The sequence below is a fragment of the Pempheris klunzingeri genome, chromosome 21 (genome assembly GCF_042242105.1).
Source record: "Pempheris klunzingeri isolate RE-2024b chromosome 21, fPemKlu1.hap1, whole genome shotgun sequence".
Lineage (NCBI taxonomy): Eukaryota > Metazoa > Chordata > Actinopteri > Acropomatiformes > Pempheridae > Pempheris > Pempheris klunzingeri.
Genome location: NC_092032.1, coordinates 19,414,689 through 19,431,782, shown reverse-complemented (window position 1 = coordinate 19,431,782; position 17,094 = coordinate 19,414,689). Strand labels below are relative to the sequence as shown.

The window sequence follows — 17,094 nt, the reverse complement described above, 5'->3', positions numbered from 1 at the left end:
ATCTGTCCTCCCTGAATGTGGATACAAAACATATTTAAACAATATAAAACATGACACTGATAAATACTTCTGTGGGACAAACTAATGATTAAACATGTCAGTGACAACACGACTATAGAAAATAACCCGTTGTTCATTTTCTAGTTTAATTGATTACTTGTTTGGTCTAAAAAAAAAGCCCTGAATGACGTCTTCAAATGTCTCGTTTTGTCCACAATCCAAAGATATTCAGTTTCCTGTCACATTTAAGAAGCTGGAAAACTGAAGAAATACTCCAAATGTTAAGATGATTAATTTGAAAGTTGACTTTATTAAAAAAAAAAAGTATCATCTTGTGTTTAATTGTCCAAAACAAGACAAATGGATAAATGTGAACAATGAGTCACCCCTGGCTGTTTGTTTCCTCCTTCTTCTTCTTCTGCTCGCTCTCCATCTGTCCGCCTCACCCTCTCCCCCCTCCGCCCCCCTCCAGAGAATCACTCGGCCCCGCCGGATGTGACGGGCTACTCGTCGGACTCGTCCCACTCCCACACCGAGCGTCACCACATGGCCAACATGGGGACCATCGCCAGGAACACGCAGAAGTACGGCAACGCGGAGCGCATGGAGACGGGCGACGGTAAGAGTCACCTCCTCCCAGCTGGAGCCTCTGAGCAGAGACACCGAAGACACTCGGATGAAAATAGAAACTCCTTCATCAGGATTTTAGCTCAAATTGGACCACCGCCTTAGAGAACTGACCAATTACAGCGCGTCGCTCCCCCGGATGAACACAGGGCTCTGTTTTCTTTAGAGGAAAGCCGTCAGAGCATCTCTGGTCTTCTTCAGCTTCACAATCCTGCAGACAGCACATCTGTGGCCCCCTCAAGAAACACAGGGTTCATCAGCAATCCTCTGATCAGAAGGAAGAAATAGATCATCGATCATCTTTTTATTAGCTTCTCCTGAGCCCCCCCCCATCTGGGAGACATAATAAATTAATTTAAAGAGAATTAAGATAAGATAAAATGAAATATTCCTTTATTAGTCCCACGACGGGGAAATTTACAGCATTACAGCAGACGGGGAGATATTAAAAAACATATATATATACAGTTGAGACAGAGGAAGTATAAAAGTAGAAGCAACATATAATTATTCTGTCCTTTTGCAAACAACAGTAGAAAGTTCTTTTGCTGTGCTCAGACTTTACTCCGTGACCTTATGGAGCAATAAACAGACACATGCACAGAGTCCAGAGTTGGATTTGATCACCGAGACAGTTTTCTGATGTTGTGCAGGCTCATTGATAAGCCAGTCAAGTTGTCTTTTCGGATCTCTCTGTTATCTCAAGAGCTGATTAGTTCAGGCAGTAAAGATCGATGCAGTGAGGGACAGAAAAAGAGCGTCTGAAGATCTTAAATTAGGATCAGGCTGAGCCGAGAGAGAGGCTATTTCTCAGGAGCTGAATGTAAAGGATCACTTTGGTATTTTTAACCTGGACCCTATTTTTACATATTTTTGCTGTCTAAATGACCGGTAGGTGCAAAAGGTTTGGTTCAGTAGATCACCTCAGCCGGCAGCTGCAAAATGTGCTGCAGCGTGATCCTTTGGAGCAACTGCACCTGATCACAGTAGGTCCACTAAAAGTGCTTGTTTGATCCACTGACAGGCTCAGAGTGTTATTCTAAGTGTGTGACAGCATTATGGAAAGGATCCCTACAGAGAGAGACCTGGAAGATCCTTTTGGTTTAACCACAAACAGCCGTTACATCACTCTGTTCAAAGCCACCAGACTCCATTGACAAAAACAGTAATTTTACCTCACAGAACACATGAGTTGCTGGTCTGCTGCTGCTTTGTTTGATTAGTTTGTTTGAGTTATGGTTTGACTTATGTGTTTTAACGGGTTAGTTTGGATATTTACGTAACAAACAATAACACAAACAAACCAGCTGATCGTGGCAACTGTAGTTTAGCAACTCCATGTTCTTTAAGGTAAAAGTACTGTTTTTTTCAATGGAGTCTGGTGTGTGTGCAGAGAGCGATCTAATGGCTGTTTGTAGGGATCCTTTCCATAATGCTGTCAGACACTTAGAATAACAATCTGAGCCTGTCAGTGGCTAAAACAAGCACTTATTTATAAAAAATACGGCCCAGGTTTAAAAATACACAAGTTATTATTTATAAAGTTTGAGAAAATGGTCAAAATGTCATATTGATTTTAAATTGAGCTCAGTTATCTCTACGGTAGATAAGCTGGACAACAAAGGCATCTTATTATGAATGTTTCTGTCCTTTGAGGATTCACTGTCGTCGCTAAAACTCCGTACAGAACTTGACAGAACACTCTTCTTAGTCGTCTGAAGGAATTGTTATTGATCAGGTAATGAGGACCTCCGCTCTCCTTTCACACTCTGTGTGTGTGTGTGTGTGTGTGTGTGTTCAGGTGTTCCAGTCAGCAGTCGCGTGTCGGCTAAAATCCAGCAGCTCGTGAACACGCTGAAGCAGCCGCGCAGGCCTCCGCTACGAGAGTTCTTCGTGGACGACTTCGATGAGCTTCTGGAGGGTTAGAAACCATCTTTGATTCTGCTCGAGTCGTCACCCTGTCTGCCTGCCTGTCTGTCTGCCTGTCTGTCTGTCTGTCTGTCTGTCTGTCTGTCTGTCTGGAGAAAATAATCATCAGCTGCAGTTTGATATTAAACAACTCCGACAGTAAAATCCTGCTTTTCCATCAGTGATGAGAAATAATGCACCTTAAAGAGTGCTTTCAATACTTTAACTACATTATCCTCACTTTTACTTTTACAGTTTCAGTTCTGGTCCGTCCCTGCAGCACACACACACACACACACACACACACACACACACACACACACACACACACACACACACACACACACACAGAGACAGAAGGACTGGGGGGTGATGATAGCAGATAGTCTCCCCCTGGGACTGAAGTCAGAGCCTGCAGGTGGATGTTTGGGCGGTGAGGCTGAGTAAAGCAGCAGCGAAGGTCGGACAGATAGTTGCAGAGCAGTGAGGGAGAGCGGGTCCACAGCGGAGGTCCAGGCCGACTTACTGAATAATAGTAATAATCACAATCCACTGCATGCTTGTTTTGTTGATTTTAACAACAGTGTGGGTGGTTAGCTGAGTGAAAACCTGCAGAAACTGTCCTTAAAGGCCACTCGAAGCTTCCCAGACTGTTTTCTTTAGTGGCAATGACTCATGTAAGTCTGTAAATGTACACAGAAAGAATTTACTGCATTAAATTATCCCCCAGTAATAAAGGAAAGTGTTGCAGTCTCCTCGTACATGTGCCACACTTTTCCTCTCACACTCTTGTGTCGGCGTAGAGCAGGATTTCTTCATAAAGAGTCGTATGGACTCGATCACGGGGGCCAGATGATGATGATGATGACCACGTATTTTCAGATGTATTATGTCCAGCTCTCTGCTCTCTTGTCCAGTCAGTAGAGTTTAATCGTCTCCTTTAAATAAACCTTCTATTTCAGGAAAAAGTCCCGTTTAGTTGTATGGAAAAAGTGGTTCTGTGGCTTCTGTGGCAGGTCGTAGAGGATAAAGATTATGGTTGATGTAGTGCTTAAGACCTCTGGATTGATGTTTTCTGAGAACGGCTGCAGGTTGAGTCTTTCTGTCTCAGTCACATCTTAAAAGGAGTCCTCTCACACTTTTTACACATCCCCACAGGACGCCTGATTAATTATCAGCGTGTTCACAGCTTCACATGTCTCCATGTGGTGTTTTCACGACCGCGTTACAGCAAACAAACCGTGTGAGCACCTTCTCCGTCTCCCCCCCCCCCCCGTCTCCAGTCCAGCAGCCGGACCCTAATCAGCCGCGGCCGGAGGGGGCGGAGATGATGCCGGTGCGGGGTGAGGCGCTGGGGGTGGTCACCAACTGGCCGCCGTCCCTGGAGGCCGCCCTCCAACGCTGGGGGACCATCTCGCCCAAAGCGCCCTGCCTCACCAGCCTGGACACGGCCGGGAAGCCCCTCTACGTCCTCACATACGGTAACACGGCGAAACAAGATCATCAAGTGTTCAGTTCTTCAGTTGTTTTTCTGCTGTTCTGCTCTGAATCCTTCTGGATGCTCGATTCTTCTCCTCCTACAGGAACAGTGTTACATGTCAGCACATGAACACCGTGGCTAACGATATGAGAGTGATATCTTTAGAACATTTGAGATAATAGTAATAAAAAGTATTGACAATGAATGGATGGATAATTATTATCTATTAAGAGATTAAGGAGAACATGCAAACAGAACGGTTCAAGGCTCAAAGCAGCAAAGTCAAATTCATCTTTAACCCTGTTTCTCGTGCATTTTTGCCACTGGATTATACTCAGCATGGGAGAGTAGGGAGGTGGAGGGAAGTCTGTAATCGTACCTGTACAGAAAGAGACAAAGTGACCCTCAGGGAACAAGGACAGAGAGTTTGGGTGTGAGACCACAACCCACTCTGATAAACTGTGATTTAACGTCCTCACACTTTTTAGCTTCCACACTGTCAGAGTTCAGTTTATCAGATGTCACACTGGAGCCTGAATGTGCATGTTATGTTATTGTGAGCGTGTTATTTACACCGTATTGATATTTCCTTTTTAAACTTCACCATTATCGTCAGTGCCTTTTGCAGTTCCTGTTTTCTACAGCGAACCTCCTGAAACTGAAGTTGTTTTTTTTCCCCAAATCACAAAATAAAAACTTCAGAAACAGAAAATTCTCCTAATTTGAGTCAGCAGATGTCTGAAGAAGAAGAAGAAGAAGAAGGTAGTGTCTATGTGGGGCAGTGCTGGGAGTCACCAACAGGATGCTGTTTGCCAAAGTTAATCACAGAAGTGTCTCATTAAATCAGGAAATATAAAGAATCTGACCGGCTTCTGATACTTGACAGTGACGTGTTTTTATGTCCGTCTGTATTCGGCGCTAACCAGAAGGTTACTGAAGGTTAACCAGTAAACACGGGCTGTGTTCCTGTGTTTCGAAGGATAATGTGTGGTCACTAAGTGCTCATGGTGCACAGGTGTGCAGCAGAATAAACTCACGCAGAAGAAAAAGCTGAGCGCGCTGTCAGCAGGGACTTTTTCTTTTCATGTTCTTCCACTTTGCCGTGCACCTGTCCACCCAGAGTGCTTCAGACCGCTCTACCTTTTAAATGTAATCCGCGATAAACTGAGACAGATTCTCTGGTGACCTCTCCTGACTGCTGGAAACTCCTAAATGTCATCGCATTAGGTGGTTTTTTTCCTCTTTTATCGACTGTGTGTCCTCAAAATAGAAGTCCAAGAACACACACTCACATCCTGTATCCCTCCCTCCTCTCTCACACCCTCACACCCTCACATCCTCACATCCTCACATCCTGTGTCCTGCTCCCTGCAGGAAAGCTGTGGTCTCGCAGCATCAAGCTTGCCTACAACATCCTCCACAAACTGGGCAGCAAGCAGGAGCCCATGGTGCGACCGGGCGATCGGGTGAGTCACACGCCTCCAACACCTCACGCCCTTCTGGCTTTCTGCATTTCTTCATTATCACATATTTATTCATGTCGTGTTTGTGCTTTGTAAGGTTTTGAAATCCAGCCATTGTTGTTTGGCAAGTATGTGCACAGCTTAATAAGTCAGAGCTCTTGTTTTGAAATCTGGAGTGACATTTTTTGAAGTTTGAATCTTTGGAAATGTGCTTGTTCTTATTTTTGCTGACTGCTAGATGTCATGTCTGAACGCTAAACATGAAGCTGCAGTCAGTTAGCTTAGCTTAGCATAAAGAGTCTTTTCTATTTCTGGACGTTTGTATTGAAATGAAATGAGTTTAAAACTTTACACTTAGAATCACACAAAGGAAGTATTATGTTGGAATACAGCTGCAACTAACACAAACTATTTTCATTCTCAGTTAACCTGCCGATCATTTTCTCGATGATTCGTTTACTTGTTTGGTCTTTAAAATGTCAGAAAATGTTGAAAAATGGTGTGTTGAGTGTTTCCCAAAGCCACAACCCAAAGACGTTCAGTTTACTGTCACAGAAAAGGAAAGAAACTAGAAAATATTCACTTTTAAGAAGCTGGAATTGGATTATTTTGTCAAAAAGTTGGTGATTAATTTAATAGTTGACAGCTAGTAGATTAATTGCTGCAGACACATTTATATACCACACCTGTATAATATGTGTACCTTATAAGTAAAATATATCTAGAAATAGTACAAGTTGATTAGTTTTGAATTCTCTCTGGCTTATTTGTTAAAAGTCATTGACGATGATTTTCAGACTCGAGGAAGAGAGAGTTTACTTTCTTAGCCGTGAGGTTTGGAAACCTGTCTGACCCCCGGCCTCGGCCTCCCCTCCCTCCCCCAGGTGGCGCTGGTGTTCCCAAACAACGACCCCGTGGCCTTCATGGTGGCCTTCTACGGCTGTCTGCTGGCGGAGGTGGTCCCCGTTCCCATCGAGGTCCCCCTGAGTCGTAAGGTACGTCACGACGCCTGGCTGCGTGCAGCTCACCTGAAGGCATCGCGGCTGCTCTCTAATCCCCGTCCTTTAGTTTCCAGCTTGACACCGAAGCCCTGCTCCACAGGATTAGTCTCTCTGCAGGAGGTCAGGTAATTTAATTTTTCAAAGCGCTGCTGTGTAATGTTAATCCTCTCTGCTTCGGCCACGTCTGTTATCACCTCGTACCCGGGAGCTCCAGACTCCCGCTGTGCTTCCTCTGACTTCTGCTTGCGCGGACGCCTTTGGTCGGTCGGTCTCGGCTGTTTGCTGGCAACAAGTGTTCATGAGAAAATCGTCTCTGCCTGAGCGGAGAGCAGAAAAACACCAGGTAGACAAGCGGGGAAATGAGCCCTCCTGGTGCCACAGACGGAGCACCGTCACCAGTCAGCTCCTGATCTCCTGAAACATCTGAAGGCCAGAAGCTCTGTGACACAAAGCTTCCTGAGGGCTGAAAATAAAATGCTGCTAACTGCCTCACTTTGTGCCGGCTGCATTCTCCGTTCTACTGAACCTCTTCTCCAGCCTGCAGTCAGTGCTGCAGCATTCTCCATTAAATTTCACTTTCAGCTGGAGGAGGAGGAGGAGGAGGAGGAGGAGGAGGAGGAGGAGGAGGAAACATCACTTTTCTCACCATCAGCTGTGACGGAAAATCCCTTTTAGGGGATCGACTGAGAGCTGAGAGTCAGATCTTCGTCATGTGTTCATAAAAGATGCTGCCACCACGTTAACCTGCCACTAATAACTAACCCCTGACTAGTCTCTCTGCCTCTTCTTCTCTCACCTGAGTTACAGTAAGAGCAAAGTGTGGTGATATGAACAGGAGCAGCTGCACCCCCACATTTTTAAGCATTTTAGCAAGTTTGGATCAAAGTTAGCTCCATCAGTCCGTCGTGTCGTGAGAATTAAACATCACATTTAGTCACCTAAACTGTTTCCTCGTATAAACTGTGGACGTCTGCAGTCGTCCTTTCACACACGAGTTCTAATTTCAAAAATTAAGATTAAATAAAATGAATATTCATGTCACCTCCACTTTTAACTGGCTTCAGGCGCCATGTTGTCATGAAATTAACTTTGTTGTGTGTTTACCATCAGTATTTAGTCAAATATTTAGTTATTTCTGCTGCAGCATTTAAATTAATTCACTGTGTGCGAGCTAACCGTCTGCCCCACCCCCTTCCCGTCATCGTCCAATAGGATGCCGGCAGCCAGCAGATTGGATTCCTATTGGGCAGCTGTGGCGTTACCGTGGCGCTGACCAGTGACGCCTGTCATAAGGGGCTGCCGAAGAGCGCGACAGGGGAGATCCCACAGTTCAAAGGTGAGCCGGCCGCCGGGGAGGGGGGGGGGGGGGGGGGGGGGGGGGGGGCATTTCTCTGTGGGGGAGGGGGCTGTTAACCGAGTAAAGACTTTAAACTAGTTAGATAAACCAGTTAGTTAAACTAGTTAGTTAAACCAGTTAGTTAAACTAGTTAATTCCTGATTAGTTCTTTTTCTCTTGATATTTTGGAGCCGAGTCTCGGAAATGAACTCTGTTTCACACCCCCATCCCTCCCCCTTTCTCTCCCCCCTCCTCCCTCTGGCCTCCTCCCCTTCTCTCTCCCCTCTATCTCACCCCCTGTCTATCCCTATTTTGTCCCTCTCCCCCTCCATCTTTACCCCCACACCTTCCCCCTTCTCTCCCACACGTTCTCCTCCCTGTTTCAACCCCCCTCTCCTTACCCCCCCCCCCCCCCCCCCCCCCCGCAGGTTGGCCCAAGCTGCTGTGGTTTGTAACGGAGTCGAAGCACCTTTCCAAACCCCCCAGAGACTGGTTCCCCCACATCAAGGACGGCAACAACGACACGGCGTACATAGAGGTGAGGCCCACACACACACACACACACACACACACACACGATGATGATGACGATGATGATGACGATGATGAGGAGGATGATGAGGAGGATGATGATGATGATGAGGAACCTCACTTTGACCTGGTTTCTAAGCAGCTTTTATCTCCTCTTATCTGAATTTAGCTCCGTAAAGTTTTTAACACATTCAGAGAAGCAGCAGCTCCTTAAATCCACATTTACTAATAAAATGAATACAAATAATGAAATTAAAATAATAAACTAACTGATAAAAAGTCTTAAAAGGTCTTAGATTCTGTTTGGGAAGTTATTTAAATGTTTTCTTCAGAACTGACCTCTAATACCTTTTAATATCATTAAGGACAAATATATTTTTATCACATTAATAAACGTATTATAACAAATGTTCTTTAACTGATTTTACTGTAGTTTTACTTTTGAACTGACAGCGTTTGTGTTTGTGTCTTAAATTGAATTAAACAGCAGATTTAAAGGTTTTAAATTGAACTTGCTGATTGGTTCCACTGATGCGTCTGTTGTTTGTGTCTCAGTATAAAACCTGTAAGGACGGCAGCGTGCTGGGCGTCACCGTGACCAGGATCGCTCTGCTCACACACTGCCAGGCTCTCACCCAGTCCTGCAGCTACACCGAGGGTAGGCACACACACACACACACACACACACACACACACACACACACACACACTCTCTCTCTATCACACACACTCTCACACACTCATTTAACCCTTTCCTCTCCCTCTCTGTGTGCAGCGGAGACCATAGTGAACGTTCTGGACTTTAAGAAGGACGTGGGCCTGTGGCACGGCATCCTGACGGTAAGATGGCGACGCCTCTTCGGTCTGCGCCGACATGCGATGAACGTAGCGTAACACGAAAACATGCATGCAGGGACGGCGGTGTGTTTCTTACAGCCAAACTAGAGGGCGTGACATCACGGTGATAACATGGCGTCATGCTCGCTTCTATCTGAGCCTCGCTCAGAAACTAACACATGGAAACAGTTCAGATCTCCTCTGGAGGTTCACAGATCTTTAGTGTCTGTTTCTACATCCACTGTTGTTCTGGATCAACATGTTCTCTGTCTTTATTTAGTCTCTTCTGATGGAAAAACTTTTTTGTTTTGCTTTTTTACTTATTGTACGAATTCAACATCTTCGTCAGTGATTCTGGTTTGTTGACTTCTGTGTTGAAATAAGTTTCTAAGAAGTAAAGGGAACCCACTTCAGCTTCCCTCTGATGTAGGAACGTCTGTTAGAGTAAATATGGGAGTGAGGAGTGTCTCTCCTACATGAGGAAGGTGATGTCGTGGATTTCCAAACCCCGGGAACACTAGTCTGCGCTGTTGGTATCTTTTGAATAAAGAGAAATAAAAATATTCCCAAAATGAAAACAGGATTTTGAGTTTTCAGAGCAGAACAGTGGAGCAAAGATGCAGGTGAATTGAGAATTAAAACATTTTGCCTGTAAGCCGAGCCGATGACTGCAAAAACAAAACATGAACTCAACTGTTGCACGGCGGCTTGGCGGTCAGCGAGCATCACCTGATATGGCTGAGAAGTGTTTTAAAGGATAAAATAAGAAAGAAGAAGAATAAAAGCAAAAACAAGAGATATTTTACGACCAGGTCCACTTTGTAAAAGAGATTAAAAATGTAAGTAAAGGAATGTAAACAAACCTCTCAGCTTTAGATGTTGATGTGTGTGTGTGTGTGTGTGTGTGACGTGCAGAGTGTGATGAACATGATGCACGTGATCAGCGTCCCCTACTCACTGATGAAGGTCAACCCGCTGTCGTGGATCCAGAAAGTCTGCCAGTACAAAGGTCAGACACACACTCCAGCTGCCACTCAGCTCGCTGTCTTCCCTCCATTCACCTGTCTGTCAGATAGATTAAATGCTAATTTTCTCTCTGTGCGTCTCTACCTGTGTGTGTGTGTGTGTGTGTGTCGTCCTGCAGCCAAGGTGGCGTGTGTGAAGTCCCGAGACATGCACTGGGCTCTGGTGGCCCACAAAGACCAGAAGGACATCAACCTGAGCTCGCTGCGCATGCTGCTGGTGGCCGACGGATCAAACCCCTGTAAGGTCGCGCCGGGCCTCCACAGCCGAGCTCCCTCGCTAACGGCGGAGTTTAGAGCGGCGCGTTAGAGATAGAGAATGTCAGGGAAATGGATAAACTCTCCTGGGATGTCAGGAAACTGGGTCGCTTTACAGGAATAGAGCAGGATGTGTCAGACTACGCACATTCGGTACAATAAATGGTTTTCAGACCAGCTGGGGTGGAAAAGAGGCTGAAATATAACAGTAAGAAACCAGGAAATGATGTAATTTTCTGGTGGATTTGCATGTTTTAGCCCATTAACTGCAAATTGCATATTATTTAAATGACTTTTTCCATGTTCTAGGCAGCAGGGACTGGTACCTGCCGCTAGATAAGAATTAAACAGAAATCCTGTTATTAATCATGAATGAAGACTGATTTAATCCTAGAAAGAACCTGAATGGGATCTGGAACACAACCAAAGAGCCATAAAACCACAATTTATCACATTAATGTTTTCATAAAATCTACATGAGCTCTGAGTATTAAAGTGTTGTTCACACAAGTGCACTCCACAATACGACACCTGAGCTCCATCCGCTGGCGCGGACCCTCGAGTTGAGATTGTTTTTGAGTGTTCGTGTTAAAACACGGATGAAACAGCGAAGCCGCTCACAGCTGGAGGAAATAAAAAATAAAGCTGAGGATGGATTTAAAACAGCTTCAGGGAGGAATCACATAAAACTGGTATTAAATGTTTAGAAATAAGTTGCTGTTGCTTTGTGTTTTTGTTTAGAAGTTTAGAAAGAAACGATTAGAGAAAAGTCCAAAAGTTCCCCTCAGATTTATGTGTGTGACCCTTTAAAGGGGCCCGACCCGTAGTTTGGGAACCACTGGACTGAACAATCTAATAGTGTCATATATAATAACATATACTTTACCTTTATAGATTTAAATGCATTTGTTTTAACCACAAACAGCCGTTATATAGCACACACCAGACTCCATTCACAAAAATAGTGATTTTACATTGCAGAACACAGGAGCTGCTGATCTACTGCTGCCTCGATCAGTTAGCTTGTGTGTGTTATTTGTGTGACTTTGGTGTTTTAATATATTAGTTCAGACCTGAACTTTTAGAAGAAAACATCATGGTCACAACAACTAGACCAGCAACTCCTGTGTTCTTTGAGGTAAAATTCCTGTTTTAGTGAATGGAGTCTGGTGTGTGTGCAGAGAGCGATATAACGGCCGTTTGTGGTTAAACCAAAAGGATCTTCCAGGTCTCTCTCTGTAGGGATCCTTTCCATGATGCTGTCACACACTTAGAATAACACTCTGAGGTATCTGTATCTGTATAAAACGGTCCTGAGTGTCATTCGGAGAGCCAGAATATTTGACGAAACACCTCGCTGCTGTGTGAGTTCAGCACCTTCACTGAAACAGTTCTGACAGTTTGTGGCTATTTCTGTCCGCCAGGGTCCATCTCCTCCTGCGACGCCTTCCTCAACGTCTTTCAGACTAAGGGGCTGAGGGCCGATGTCATCTGTCCCTGCGCCAGCTCCCCCGAGGCCCTGACGGTGGCCATCAGGAGGTACGCACACAACCACACACACACCAACACAGAGAAGAGGAGCCGAGACGACACGTGATCAACCTGACAAATCAGATTTCTAAGATTATATTCATATAAGATTAGAGTTCAGTGTTTTTAACTAGGTGAATGTTTGATACCGAAGCAGCAACAAAGCTGAGCCCTTTAAAGCAGGAGCCATTGGTTCTGGACAGAGCTTGTTGATCTTTAGCTAGTTAGTATATTTAGATAGTTGGCGCACAGAACACGCTGGGTTACTGTTTCTTTGTTTCCTGTATTTGTGTGTCGATCATTTGAAACTGAGACATTTGCTAAATTTGACAAAAAGTGTACTGGGTTTGGATCACTGTGCTCTGAAACACACAAACTATAGACATCCCATGTACATACTGTTGCAGGCACCTTGAACTTTGACCCTGTTGCTCGTACATCGGTGTCACTTGAGGGCTTCATGCTAACTGCACTACGCTAAGATTCCCACACACACACACACAGTAATTTAGTGCAAAACGTCCACAGTGTTTATTAAGAAACAGTTTATTTCTTCTAGGACTGGAGTGAAATCTCTACTGTGACACCGACACAAAGAACGATTAACAGCAGAGGGAAAAAAGGATCTCGTTAGTTATTTTTCCTGTCAGCACGGGTCTGTTTTCAGGGGCACATGTGAGTGAAATACTGGAATACCTCCACAGCGCTGAGGATTGTGGGTCAGAGTAGCCAGAGAAGCATGCTGGCTTGCATCCTGGTACTTGTGGCGTTCTGCACTTGACAGACTCTGCACTGGGGCTTACTGAATCTTATAGTAGATACTAATATGGAGGCATGTGGGTGTTTGAACGCACCACGATCACACAGAGCTGAGTTAACGTGGCCGTGTGTGTATGTACATGTCCGTAATGTGTGTGTGTGTGTGTGTCGTCCAGGCCGGTGGAGGACAGCAGCCAGCCTCCGGGCCGCGGCGTCCTGTCCATGCAGGGTCTGACCTACGGGGTCGTCAGGGTCGACACGGAGGAGCGACTCTCAGTGCTCACAGTGCAGGACGTTGGCACTGTCACACCAGGAGGTACGAGTGTGTGTGTGTGTGTGTTTTCAGCTCCAGAAGCAAACACTAATAATACTTTAAAACTTTAATAATGTTTGTATTTGTTATTTTACACACAGACGGAAACTAAAGTCAATATCACCCCTCCATTGATTGATTAGTGATACAGTTCTCTGAAACCTTTTTATTAAATGTGCGGTCAGACTTCTTAAAGTTCTCTTGCAGCTTCTTGTGTTTACATTTGAAGACTTAGTTTAAATATTTGAATATATTTCATGAAGCAAGGCATCATTTGTCTTATAAACTGAGTAACGCTCAGTGTTTTAGGCTCATATAACAAGTTAGATAGGACGTGTGGGTCATTTACTTCTTTTATACAGTGAGTACGTGACGGCCTTCTGCGTCGTCGAGCACCGAATGGCAGAAAAATCAAATCCATTAAATCACAGAATTAGTTTTGAGGGTGTGTAACGGTGCAGCCCGACCCCTCGTGGCCGAGCGAGTTCAGTGGGTTCTGCTTTAGGTTTTCCAAAAGCTTCGACGCCTGAAAGAGACACAAAAGACGAGAGGAGAGTTTGCGTGGCTGCGATCCGTTCTGATCAGCAGAGGTTTGTCTCTGAGGACAAAGTCACACGGGCAGTTTAACAAGGTAATACAGAGCATAAAAAAGCTTTTAGGACGTCCTGCATCATCTGTTCACGTCCTAATGAAGAGGCCACAGACAGCAGTGACGTTAGTGTTTGGCTGACTCGTCACGGACCCAATTAATTAAACCTGTTTTTGATAATTTCATTAAATTGAATTAGGGCGACAACCAGCGATGATTTATTTAATCATTGAGTTTACATCATATTTTCAAAGACATTCAGTGCAGCATCATGAAAAGACTTAAAAGAACCAGAAAAGATTTGTGACACGAGAAGCTGGAATTATTTACATTTCTGCTTAAAAAAAAAAAAAGCTTAAAAGATCGATCGATTGCTGATTAATTCAGCTATAAGTGCTCTTTTTGTATTTTACAGCCTTTGAGATTAACGCCAGTGTTTTTAAACCTACAGAGGCAGACCTGTAAGATCCTTTATTGTTTTTGCTCAGTTCAAAGCCACCAGGCCCCATTGACAAAAACAGTGATTTTACCTTGCAGAACACATCAGTTGCTAGTCTACTGATGCCACGATCGGTTAGTTTATCTGTGATATTATGTGACTTTGGTGTTTTAAAAACTGTGTTTGGATCTGAACTAACGTGTTAAAAACACCAAACTCACAAGAACTAGCAACTGCAAGTCCAGTGTTCTGCATGGTAAAATTGCTGTTTTTGTCAATGGAGTCTGGTGGCTTTGAACCGAGGGATATAACGTCGGTTTCTGGTTAACTAAAGAGGATCTTCCAGGTCTCTCTCTGTAGGGATCCTTTCCATAATGCTGTCAGACAATTAGAATAACAGTCTGAGCCTGTCAGTGGCTAAAACAAGCACCTTTAGTGGATGTATTTTGATTGGCTGAGGTTGCAGATTGAAGATTGGGGCCCAGGTTTTCCTTTAATTTGTAAAAATGTGTCCTTACTGTGTTATTTCATCCTTGTAAAAGTGCTCAGCATCATCAAAACCTTTCCACAGGTAAACATACAGATGAATACGCTGGAAATAAACATTGTAATGCGAGACTCTCCATAAGGAGTACTGTACGTCGTCCTCCAGCAGCGCCACGAGTGAGTCTGTACAACACAAATGGATGGATGTAAATAGAATCCGCGCATGAGGAAGTCAAGGTCTGTCTCTTCTAATCCATAAAGGAGGCAGTAATCTGCAGAAGGGAACGTGTAATCCCCGCTGATCAAACACTCAGGCCGCCGCAGCTAATCAAACAGCGCTGTTACACACTCACAGCTTCCTTCTTTGCAGCACCCACTTCCTGTCGCTGTCAGCTGACACCACCCCGTGTTCACCACGGGAACTGCACCCGCTGCAACACCAGGGTAGCTGGTGATGGAGAGGAGGGATAAAATAATCTGTCAGCATCAGTGGAGCCCTTCTCCTCGGCCCTGTAATGTAGATGAGGAGGTTTTTCTTCCAGAGGAGATCATCGGCCTGGAAATCTCCACCTGTGGCTGATCGTCGAGGTGGAGGTGGAGGTGGAGGTGCCGTGTTTTATTCTGTGTCATGGGACGATAAAATCTCTCCTGATAATGAGAATATACTGGCCCCACCTCCTGCTGCTCAACCCTCTATTGCATGAGTTATCTTAACATGATTAAAAAGAAAATTGCTGAAATATTTCAAAGATTGTGAAAGAAGAATTTAAGGGTTGGTTGGTAAATAAAAAAATCTATTTTCCCTCTAAAAAATATATATTTTTATTGAAAACAAGACTAAACAAATCCAACTCGTACTTGGTGAAATGTAAAACCCAGTGAAATTAAATCAATTTAATATAATTAAAGGCTTCGGCTACGGTCAAAAACAAATGCCGCCTACTATTCTAATTACGATTACAGTGTTTTCCATCTGTGAAGCCTCTGCAGTATATTATCCTCTAGGAAGAAGACAAAAGTGGGCCAACATATAGTTTCTCTGTGTCTTCTGTTAAAACTGTGACTTCCAGTGATGTAACTTGTAATCTAGATTATACATTAGTACAAAATATGAATTAAAATAATAAAAAATTGCCCCCAGAGTTTCATTAATTTCACCATTTTGCAAAAAACATGTCACATCTAAACTGGTTTTGATGATAAAAATTACAAGTTAATTCAGCCCCTTTTTTCCTTGAAGTAATTTTAAATATATATAATAAATTATTCTAATAAATAAATAATAATAACATAAATATGACCTCCTCAGTGTCTCCATGGAAAAAACAAGCTCGAACAGAATCTGGTGGTGACTGGATGTCTTCATTTATTCTCCTCTGCACAGCTAAACAGTAAAACATTAGTTATCTGACAGACAGGTAGACGTCATGTTGTTAAAGGAGACGCTGAATTTGAAAGGTGTTGTCTCTCTCTCTCTCTCTCTCTCTCTTCCCCGCCTCCCCCACAGGCCTGGTGTGTGTGGTGAAACCAGAGGGCGTCCCTCAGCTCTGCCAGACCGACGAGATCGGCGAGTTCTGCGTCTGCTCCATCGCCACCGGCACCTCCTACTATGGCCTCACCGGCATGACCAAGAACACCTTTGAGGTTTGTGAACTCTGACGGTACATTTATACTGTTCTGTAAACACTGAAGCACAAACCTGAGGTATTTGTTCTTCAGTTCTCTTCTCTTGTGGATATTATTTATGATGTTAGTCATTAAATGTCACCGTCTCCCGGCGTCACATGTTTCCTGAGCGTGTTGTGGTTAAACTAAATGAACACCAGATGCCTCAGCAGGCCCCACGCCCACTTTACTGAGAGCAGCAGCATGACATTGTCACTATAAACAGGCAAAAACACTGTGATGGCCGGTTTGAGCTCCATCGTGCAGCTCTGGCGCTGGCCCGTTGCCATGGCGACTCTGCGGCTGAACGCCGGTGTGTTCGCAGGTGTACCCGGTGAGCTCCAGCGGGGGGCTGGTCAGCGAGTACGCCTTCGTGCGGACCGGCCTGCTGGGCTTCATCGGCCCCGGCGGCCTCGTCTTCATCACCGGCAAGATGGACGGGCTGATTATGGTGAGCGGGCGGAGGCACAACGCCGACGACATCGTCGCCACGGCGCTGGCGGTGGAGCCGATGAAGTTCGTCTACAGGGGCAGGTGAGTGGGACAAGAGGAGAGAGAAGAGCAGAACACCCAGAGGAGCGTTTAGAAGTCACAGTGAATATTTTTTACCATAATTCCCGTCGACAGGAGTTGAAAAGCAGCCAGATGTTCAATAACGGCACATTTACTGTCACCGTGATCGATGAGCGAAGCCCCCGCACACAATAAATCCTATAAAGTAGAGCAATAAGGGATGAATCCAGAAACGGTAATAGAGTGAAGTTTAATTGTGTCCACGGCCGGCGAGGAGGAAATTCATCTTTTACCTGACAGGGTCTGATGACGTCTCCCTGAGCCGCTTAAAGGGCCA

The 17,094-nt window shown here is 44.7% G+C and overlaps 1 protein-coding gene across 1 annotated transcript in view; it reads left to right on the top strand.

The window, feature by feature from the left end:
* The window catches only part of LOC139220808 (disco-interacting protein 2 homolog C-like), a 56,091-nt gene that overhangs the window by 21,985 nt on the left and 17,012 nt on the right, over nucleotides 1–17,094 (top strand). Inside the window, exons 6-20 of the mRNA XM_070852657.1 lie at nucleotides 462–619; nucleotides 2,429–2,548; nucleotides 3,819–4,016; nucleotides 5,390–5,481; nucleotides 6,363–6,473; nucleotides 7,692–7,815; nucleotides 8,244–8,353; nucleotides 8,902–9,004; nucleotides 9,122–9,186; nucleotides 10,099–10,192; nucleotides 10,328–10,447; nucleotides 11,888–12,002; nucleotides 12,929–13,068; nucleotides 16,087–16,223; nucleotides 16,570–16,778. Of these exons, the coding sequence (XP_070708758.1) occupies nucleotides 462–619; nucleotides 2,429–2,548; nucleotides 3,819–4,016; nucleotides 5,390–5,481; nucleotides 6,363–6,473; nucleotides 7,692–7,815; nucleotides 8,244–8,353; nucleotides 8,902–9,004; nucleotides 9,122–9,186; nucleotides 10,099–10,192; nucleotides 10,328–10,447; nucleotides 11,888–12,002; nucleotides 12,929–13,068; nucleotides 16,087–16,223; nucleotides 16,570–16,778 (1,896 nt within the window). The remainder of the gene's footprint in view (nucleotides 1–461; nucleotides 620–2,428; nucleotides 2,549–3,818; nucleotides 4,017–5,389; nucleotides 5,482–6,362; nucleotides 6,474–7,691; nucleotides 7,816–8,243; nucleotides 8,354–8,901; nucleotides 9,005–9,121; nucleotides 9,187–10,098; nucleotides 10,193–10,327; nucleotides 10,448–11,887; nucleotides 12,003–12,928; nucleotides 13,069–16,086; nucleotides 16,224–16,569; nucleotides 16,779–17,094) is intronic.